Source organism: Tachypleus tridentatus, chromosome 3 (genome assembly GCF_004210375.1).
Source record: "Tachypleus tridentatus isolate NWPU-2018 chromosome 3, ASM421037v1, whole genome shotgun sequence".
NCBI classification, from domain to species: domain Eukaryota; kingdom Metazoa; phylum Arthropoda; class Merostomata; order Xiphosura; family Limulidae; genus Tachypleus; species Tachypleus tridentatus.
In genome coordinates this window covers 18800505-18810973 of record NC_134827.1, presented here as the reverse complement: position 1 = coordinate 18810973, position 10469 = coordinate 18800505, and the positions used below count along the sequence as shown (strand labels likewise).

General features: G+C 32.8%; 1 protein-coding gene across 5 annotated transcripts in view; it reads right to left on the bottom strand.

The window, feature by feature from the left end:
* Positions 1 to 4436: 4436 nt before the first annotated feature.
* Rif1 (Rap1 interacting factor 1) overlaps positions 4437 to 10469 on the bottom strand; it is a 92940-nt gene continuing 86907 nt past the window's right edge. For 4 of the 5 annotated variants that reach the window (XM_076493249.1, XM_076493252.1, XM_076493250.1 and 1 more), the window contains 3 exons: positions 9964 to 10136; positions 6119 to 6675; positions 4437 to 5804 (listed from right to left, as the gene is read on the bottom strand). In XM_076493249.1, the coding sequence (XP_076349364.1) occupies positions 5266 to 5804; positions 6119 to 6675; positions 9964 to 10136 (1269 nt within the window). In that variant the 3' untranslated portion in view covers positions 4437 to 5265. The remainder of the gene's footprint in view (positions 5805 to 6118; positions 6676 to 9963; positions 10137 to 10469) is intronic. The other variant, XM_076493253.1, reaches the window with a different exon arrangement.

The following is a 10469-nucleotide window of genomic DNA, read 5'->3' as shown; positions in this document are numbered from 1 at the left end:
GTATGTGTACTAAACTGGTATCTGTAATAAAATCATAGAGGTGAGGTATTGTACGCATTCACCGATTCTAACAGCCTAGATTATCTTCTGATAACTTGTAACTTCGACCCCACTGCCTTTTGATTGGACTATTAACTTAACAACGAGGCATTTAGTAAAGGAAATGTGATTGGGGTCGAAGTGAAAAGCTGTGTTAGTAGTTGTCATGTGAATGATAACAATGGCATCACAACTAGAATCGATCGGAGACCCATTGAAGTTTGGTTTATGAAAAGTTTGCAGATGTATCATATACAGACGACATATGAAATAAAATATAAAATTTGACACACATGGCAAATCCCAAGATCTCTGGTCTAGTGTTTGACACAGTGGGTGAATATGTATTAATAATTAATAAAGGAACTTCATTGCATTGGTTACTGGATTAGCCCAGAGTTCTACCATGTACCAGCCATTCGTTGCCTAAACTAGCCTGGATATACTGGCACCAGCAACTGAAAAGCCAAGGGGTACAATACCACCGACAGAACCAACCTTGCAGATGGCCAAGCCCAAGGATGCCAGTCCAAACTTCAATGAAAGAATCAAGGTGATCTTCATTAAAAGGGGGGAACCAGCCAAGTTCTATTAGTAGGTACTTAACAATCAGACATGCACATAGCTTCAGTAAAACACATTTTGAAACTGTAAAATAACCCTAGAGCTGAAATCCTATACAAGATCAACTAGGATCTGGCATGGAGTTTCAGAGCCAAAAAAAAAAAAAAAAAGAACTGACCCACAACCACAGAAACCCTGCTGAATAAAAATACTATCACCATCATTACCAGGTACAACTGCTAAATGATTTTCATGGATTTTTACCAAATAATTTTCTAAAATGTACCGAAAATTATTGGATTTTACCGAGTTAAATAAAAAAAAACATAACTAACCTTATTTTATTAAAAACTTGTTTTTTCTTCATTGGTATACAATTTAGTTTCCTTCATTTTTTGCACAATTTTTCAGACGGTCGCCATTCTTTACATGTCGTATTTTCTAAAAGATTTTTGCCATATAATAAGGCATTCAGTGTTTCCGTACTTAGCCGGGAACGATTTTTTACCTTTATATTGTTTACCAAAGAAAACAGCCTTTCTGCTGCAGCTGAAAAATGATACAATGATAATAAGTTTATCATTAATTTGGAAATAATTGGGAAACGAAATTTATCTCCACATTTTTCTTGAGAAATATAATACCAGTATTTCTCTGGTTCTAAATTTTCATTCTCTTATAAAGTTAACTGTTGACATTCTCTATTGATATCTTCATACTCTTTTTACTCAATAATATTGGGAAATTTCATGGCCATATGGGATAATTGAATGTGGCTGTCTTTGAGACACATCTTCTGGATCTAAGGCTTCAAATAATTGTGAATACGTTAACATACCAGATGAGACAAACCGTTTGAACATTTCCTTGCTTAGTTTGACATAAAAATTCAATGTCTTAAGCTGAAATTCTTCGAGTTCTTTGGTTTGGATTTTGGAAGAATATTCTAGAAAGGTACTTTCAGTTCTTGTTCCACAATATATTTCACGTAAGGGAAGGTAAATTGAAGGATCATTGACGTTAAACTTTGATATATCTGCATCTTTTAGTACTTCTCTTTTAATAAAATTACCAAGGATACCTTTCATACTACTGTTGATAGAGGCAGGTAGCCTATGAATTCTGAAGCTCTCAGCTTGAAACAATAAATTCATTTTATTTACATATGGCAGAATAAAACTTAGAAATGCAAAGTACATTTTTACAGTTGGATTCTGTAAACGTTCTAGTATTGTAGATGCTGAAAACCATCCCATCTTCTAATGCTACTGAAGTAAAAAATAAGACAAGTGCTGGCCATTGATTCAGTAGTCTTTCTACCACATGCTGAGGTGACAATCATTGAGTACAGCTACGATGTAAAATCTTTTTAAAATCAGTTTGGGTAAATTCTTGAAATTCTGCATATTCAGACAATCTCTTTGGGCTGTTTGACAAATATCAATAAATATTTCTTGTCAGCTCCTCTAAGGAAGTTGGAAGTTCAGAACATGCATAGGATGCACATAAATGTATTGAATGGCATACACAACCTTGTACAAAGAGATATGGTACTTTCTGCTTTAGAAGACTTTGAACACCACTTTTTGAACCCATCATTACACTTGCATAGCCTATCAGATTTTTAAATGAGATTCCATGTTTTTCAAAACAATTTACTCTAAAATTGTAACACTCCTATGAAAAGTGGGGCCTAATAGGCCCCAGAGCAACTTGAAAGGTTATTAATATTAGGCTAATAATTTTGTATTTAAATGAAATTGCCATTTAAATCCATTAATGAATGGATTAACGAGATTCCCACTGTCCCTATCTACTATCTAGCGAAACCACAGCCAGGGAAACGGGCTTGGAGAAATCAGGACTAGAAACGTCTTTTCGTAGGAGTGGTAAATGCCTTGGGCAGTACAGTAATTGATTTCCAAAATAATTAAAAACTTGTCAACTGTTTTGTTTTTTTTAAATACGGCTATCATAAAATCTAGCCTTTGTTTTTTGTACTTTCATCAATAAGTATTGACAATTTAATATTCTTTAATTGTGCTACAGGAATCTCCAAGTATTCCTCACCAATGACAAAAAATAGCTGTTATTGTTCTTACACGTTTAATTCCCTTAGCAATTTTAGAATCAGGGCATGCATTAGATATAAAAAGTCTGTAAAATGATCTAGTTTTGAAATGAGGAGATTGTGTTCTGCCACAAATGCTCACATTTTCAGTGCAGCAGAAGCCACTTGAGACATGCTATACAAAGAAGTAGAAGGTCATAAGAAATCAGTTACTTTAGATGCCTGGGCACTTGCTTTAATATTTTTCAAATATTTTTCACTGCCAAGACGTTTCTCATATTTGGTAACATTCCCAGAGAAGTCACAACTCCATATTTTACAAAATGACTTAAGTTTTTTGGACTTTGACCAAAACAACTAAACTTAGGATCATTAAGCCATTTTTGTGGCAACTGACGTTTCTGTTTATAACTAAGCTTCTGCAGGCTTACTTTCTTGCATGGACTTTCTGCTAAATCACTGTCCTCAGCCATTATGACCTGTGGGTTAGGTTAAATATAAATTAAATAAAATCAAGCAAAAAAAATTTAAAATTACACTGTAAATGAATACTGATGCTTACCAGTCACAACTTGCTAAATCATAACAATAAATACAGTAGATGAAAATAAAATTAGAAGAGCCACTGCACTGATGGATTATCAGTCTTAAATTATGGTGCACCTGCACAATGAGCCCTTATATAAAGCATATTCAAACATTTAGACATAAAACTCACCCTTATGTAGCACTATCACAAGGTCAAATTTCACGTAAAGGTGGCAATAAATTTGAAAATCTTTTATTGACCATGTAACATGTAAATTAGCAAAATTTATAATATTTAATGAAAATTTTACCAAATTTGGCCACCTTGCTGCCAAACCCTGTGGCCATAAAACTTGAGGTTAGTGAATGGGCCTCCAATTTCAATGGCAACAATATATTGTTCCACAAGAGTTTCTGCAATGGCAGCAGAGGACCAACTTACCAACATCACCATACAAGTAATTTTATAATCCCAGAGCTGAAACAGCATTCTTAGAAAGTAAAGTGCACTAAGACCTGGGTTTTGTATAACTGAGAGGGAACCAGGTCATATCAATAGGGCAATCCACCCTCTCCCAACTAGAAGTTCACCAGCTGGTAGAAATGACAAAAGCATTTGCAAAGGCTTAAGACATCATCCATACTATTTTAAAGAGTGATTGGAAGGTATTGCAAATATATATATGCATTCTATTCTCATTATTAATTGTATCTCTTAAAGGTAGAGATTTTATATGTATTTTTCTTATTTTGCTTGTAGGATATCATAACAAAATATGTTTAATTAAAAGTTCATGAAATTCTAATTTTCAATATTTTATACTGTTGATTACAAATGTGAAAGAAGACAAAGGTCCAAATCAAGATCAATTGGTTAATTATCATAAAAACATTCATTTACAAAACAAATAACTTAAACTGTTATATTTTCTATCAAACAAGGAGAGCTTGCAACTAATGTGATAAAACTGATTTATAATTCAGGGAAGAACCACTGAATGCCATACAAACCTTTACAGAGATGACTTGGTGAATGTGGTGACAAATGTTTATATACATAATAATGTTATGGAAGTACCTATTTGAATTCAGTGAAATACAAATATTTAAAGCTGCATTGAACAGAAGGCAATGTGACAAACTGCCCACTAGCATTTAACTTTCACATTAAAAAGTATCATGCAGAGAAAACTCTATTTCACATATGTAAACGAATAAAAGATAAATGCAGTGCTGTATGTTGGGTATATATAATTTTATTTAAAAATATACAAACTTAGTTAAAAAAAAAAAGCTAAACATTGAATCAACATCTTGGTTCTACAAAGGATACACTAACATTTTCACCATTACAAAAATTTTGAGTTTGACCGATAAATTTGTGGTTGAGCTAAAGTCAAACAGTTTCATGCTTCAAAACTGAAACACTTAGAATGGTGTAAAAGGTTGTTTTAGTCAAGTGCTCATAGGAAATGATAATACTTAAAATGGGTATAATTCTTCACAGAAGCTGTTTATTAAAAAAAAAAAACACTTAACATCAACATCAGTTTAAAAAGGGCCAACTTTCTGTATATCGTGCTTGGTAATTTCAGATTATTTTCACACTTTAGAAAACCTTTGCACTTTGTATATTTTACTAAGTCTAACATTCTCTTTAAAAAGATTTAAACAACTCAGATATCAAAATTTTAACAATTCACAGCCACTCGTATAAAAAATGTACGAAACAATGCTTTATGTGTTATACAAAGTCCTCAAAAAGTCACATAAAAAACATTGCGCATTTTGTTAAAACATTCTTCATTTAATTGAATCAATTAAAACATGTATATTGTGTTGTAAACTTTTTACCTTGCAAGCACCAAACAGGCTATTCAATTTCCGTTTTCAGATTCTGAGTAAAGTCTAAAGCTTAAGTAACTTCAAGATATTACATGAACCTTTAATGGTTCAATCGAAAAATGTTATGTTTAAAGCAGAAAATGTTAAAAGAACTGAAGTTGAAATGTTTGTATTTTCTTCTAACACGATCTTTCCAAACATTTCCATTTTGACATGAGTTATGAGGACATATTTTCTGTGTTCCTAGCTAGTGCTACTTTAGATAGCATGTTGATCATCTTAATTATTTCAACAGTAGTGAGATTTTCAATAACCTGTGGAGTGAATAAAGTCCATAACTTATCAACATTCTCCAATTTTTTTTGAGGACTTTTTACAGCTTCTTCACAGATACTTGCAGCAGATGAAGAAGGTATGGCATCACACCTAATTTCTTTTGATTGTAGTGCACCATTCTCTTGTTGTCTTTCTTTTCCATTTTCAATATTACTAGTTATACCTGTATACAAAGGAGAAGAGGCAATAGATACACCATTAACTGGTGATGAAACCTTGTTGTCAGTTATTTCTGATGCATCTAACAAGAGAATTTTACCACTGGCACTCACTAAATCCATTTCTTCACTATCCTTAGGATTTTCCCTCGACATGGATAAAACAAATTTTGACAAAAGACTCGACTTGTCAGAATAACTTTCATTAGGGTTTGTTTTCTCATCTGTCACACTCAAATTTATATATTTGCCATTTTCTTTATCTGTGAAATACAAATGTCTGTTTCACTCAGTGTTTATAGACATAATAGTTTTGATATAAAAACTGAGTATTCCATATTGAAAGTAAATAAAACTGATCAAAGTATTTTTTAGCAGTTCAAAACTACCTTATAATATTTTTTCACAACAATTTGATTAACACAAACAAATATTATAAGAATAATAAATTAGACTTTACTTGTTTATATTTCTTTGTACAAAATCCCTTCATGTTTGAAGGCCAGGATGAAATGTTTATCAAGATATCAAGACTAAAAAAATAAAATAAAATAACGTAACCCTTACACACACTCACCTGTTTCTTTTTCATCAGGAAACATCTCGGCAAGCATATCCTCCACACTAAGCAGATCAGGTTGAGGAATTGTATCCTTACTAGCAAATGAAATATCTTTGGTTTTTTGGTTTTCCAAGTTTCCTTCAATCCCCAATACACATCCACTGTTTGAAACAATCCTATGACTAGAAGCACTTGTAGAACTCATGGCCTCTGTATTATCTAATCCTGACTGCTTCCCCTCACTATAAAGATTTTCACTTTCATCTATGGAGTTTACCAAGTTTACATTTGGATCAACTGAAAATGGTTCTGTTGATGGTAAAACAGGACAAGCTGGTTTGGAATCTTCAGTTATTGGTTCTGATTGTACACCTGATTCCGTTTTCAGAGTATCTTCCCTATTCTGATTTTTTTTTTGCCACTGTAGCAAATAATTATTTAATACATTTCTAGTAGTCTCAACTTTTGGTGATATTATTGGAAGTTTCTGAATGTCAGGAGCAGTCAAGGCACTAAACTCTCCAATGGTCTTGATGTTTTGAGCTTGAATGAGTTGCAATAAACCTCGAGCCCTATAAAAACTCTTGCATGTTAAAATAACGACGCAAAATGTTTACATAAAATAAAAAGGTTCTTATGTGCAACTCTAGACTTACAATACCTTTCATTTATCATATAACAATCTACTTTAGAGATAAACATGATATTTGTTCACTCACGTTTTCAAGTTAGATGCTTACTAAACTTCTACAAGACAACAGGTACTTGTGAACATATTGCTACAAGTGTGGTACTTATTAACAATGCATCCACTGTCTAGTTTAAATGTCCAACAATTAAATTAATAAAACTAGAAAAACAGTTTATCTGTATTTTGACACTAATCAGCCAAATAGTTGATAATGCAATTATCAAGTTACAACATACAGCACTAAGATACAATAACCAATAATCCGTATGATCACCAAATAAATCTCACTCTCACTTTAGCAATAAATATAATGAAAAGTCAAGAGATGATACCCTTACATCAATACTACATTGAATTTTTTGAAAAACAACAACCAATCTTTAAAACAATCTATGTTACCAACTAAACATTTATAAATACTTAACAGTACTTTACAGCTATATAGGTTATTTTCTATTTGCAAAATTTAATTTAAATATACTTTATGAATCACCAAATTATGTATAAACTGTGAAATACAATGCCAGGAATTTATACTTTGGGTAGTAGCAAAATACATATATTTTATACAGGTGTTGTTTTTGGGCTAAGGATTCTTCTACAGTAGGTGTCTGAAACTTCTTGACAATAAATTCAACAATAAATTAACAGCATTCACTTCACTTGTTTTCATAATAATATATATACAGAGGGTGGACAAAAAGACGTCCCTCTTGAAAATGTTGTTAATGTGTTACATCTTTCATTATATATCAAAAAATATGAACATTTAATATTATATACATGAAACTAGTTTAACATACATACAACAAATTCTTTACACTATAAATAATCACAGGCATATCAAATACCTTACAATGATACTTCTTTTCTTCTCAAAAATCCACTTATGCCTACTCAATTACTTCAATTTCAGTTGACAAGCCAAACTATTTTTCTCTATTAATATCACCAATCTATCTAACCATAGTTCACTTACATCTCATTGAGTTATTGCAGTTATATCCTATAATACTGAAACCATCTGCTCCTTTTTCATATTTAGGTCTACTTACAATAAACTTGTACTTTTTTAGAAAGTCCACACAGACAGGTTCAACAGCTTTAGAACTCTGATAAAATAAACTATTCTTATCTCTTTTAACACCATTAGTCTCATTCTACTACATATCAACCACTAGGCCTATATTAATCATTAGGCTTTCTTTCTTTGTCCAAACGTCTCTTTTAAGTGAGTTTACTTTGTTTTGTGTGTACTCTTTGTCTGTCTGCAGTTTCCTACACTTTTCATACTATTTATATGTTTATCACTAAATTGCCTGCCCACTATATGTATTTGACATCAATAAATTTCAGATGGCATTTTGTAATCTCAAAATCAATTATTTGTCTTTTATAAACAATGTATGACACTTACTGAATTACATAATTACAGTCATGTGAAAAAGTTAGGACACCCTATGAAAGCCTGTGTATTTTTGTAACATTTTTGGATATATAGATATTTAATCTCAATTTTAACAATATTGAGAGATTATAAGAATATAAGTAAACAATTAAAACTAAAGAAAAGACTTTTCAAATCTTCTGTAAATGTAATTCTACAAAAATGCATATTCTAACTGAGGAAATAGTTAGGACACCCACACATTTATTACCACTTAAAATGGCTCAATTCACAAACAGGTGTATCACACCAGGTGCACATGATTAGAATATCATTACTCAGCATTTTGAATGGGGTTAGCTCTATTTAAACCTCAGACATTTAGTCTCGTGTGCTCCTGACTGTTAAAGTGAGAGAGAGCATCATGGTGAGAGCAAAAGAGCTGTCTGAGGCCTTCAGAAAGAAAATTGTAGCAGCTTATGAGTCTGGTAAGGGATTTAAAAAGATCCCAAAGGATTTTGAAATCAGCAATTCCACTGTCCAGAAAACACCTCAACATGTCATCACGGGACCTACAGCAGGCTCTGGCTACTGTTGATGTGAAAGTGCATGCCTCTAAATCAGAAAAAGACTGCAAAGTTTAACTTGCATGGGAGATGTGCAAGGAGGAAACTTTTGCTCTCTAAGAGAAACATCAAGGCCAGACTGAAGTTTGCCAGAGAGAATGTAGACAAAGACCAGGACTTCTGGATTAATGTTCTTTGGACAGATGAGTCCAAAATTGAATTATTTGGACACCAGAACAGGACATGTTTGGTGTAAACCAAATACAGCATTCCAGGAAAAGAACCTCATACCAGCTATGAAGCATGGAGGTGGAAGTGTCATGGTTTGGGGCTGCTTTGGTGCAGCAGGACCTGGACAGCTCACTATCATAGAATCCACCATGCATTCTACTGTGTATCAGAGGGTGCTTGAGGAACATGCAAGTCCATCTGTAAGAAAATTAAAGCTGAAGCAGAACTGGACCCTGCAACACGACAATAACCCAAAACATACCAGTAAATCCACCAAGGACCGGCTGAAAACAAAGAAATGGAGAGTCCTGGAATGGCTGAGTCAAAGTGCAGATCTTAATCCCATTGAGATGTTATGGAGCGACTTGAAACGGGCTGTACATGCAAGAAACCCCTCAAACATCTCACAGCTGACAGAATTCTACATTGAGGAGTGGGGCAAACTTTCTTCAAACTAATGTCAGAGACTGGTAGATGGCTACAAGAAGCATCTCACTGCAGTTATTTCAGCCAAAGGGGGTAATACTAGCTATTAAGGGGTAGGGTGTCCTAACTATTTCCTCAGTTAGAATATGCATTTTTGTTGAATTACATTTTCAGAAAATCTTGAAAAGTCCTTTGTTCAGTTTTAATTGTTTAGTTATATTCCTATAATCTCTCAGTATTGTTAAAATTGAGATTAAATATCTGTATATCCAGAAATGTTACAAAAATACACAGGCTTTCATAGGGTATCCTAGCTTTTTCACATGACTGTAAACTTTTCATACATTTACTTTTAATTCTCTTGTTATGAATAAAACTGAATAAAAATATTTCCTCAAAAAATACATATATTAATATCTACACTAAAAAGTCCTTTATATCATGAAATACAGCTCAGCTGGACAACTCAGTAATACTTGAGAAACACAAAACATTCAGAACTTACATATCAGACAATGTAGAAGCAGAAACTTAATCAGTTCAATTCAGTGCTACATACCAAATAGTAGATGTAAGCTGATGTAAAATCAGTTCAACATGATCAGGGCAATCCAGAAGGTCTGAACAGATAGGTTCCTGGCTATTTATCTGAAGAGATGGTGAGCTTTGATAGCCTTCAGAAGAGTGTTGCAGACTTTGTGAAGATGTGGCTGGTGATTGAGATATGTCATCCTGATGCCAAAAATACATGTGGAACAGTTTTACTCATTTAAAGGCTTTTGAGCTAAACTGTAGTCTACTTATAGCAAGTTTAGCATACATAATATTTTCTCATAGCACACTTTGTACACATACACATTTGACTTATGCAAAATACAGTACCATGTATAAACCAAGCAAATTACCTTATAGCTGTCTTATCCACAAGTTTATTATAAAATAAACTCTGAGAAGAGAGAAGTAATACAGAAGTAATATTTTAATAGTTTTCACTCTGAGCTTGGTGTTAAAATGTAAGTTCAACAGTTCTGAAATAAACTAATTCATACTGATTACACAACAGGA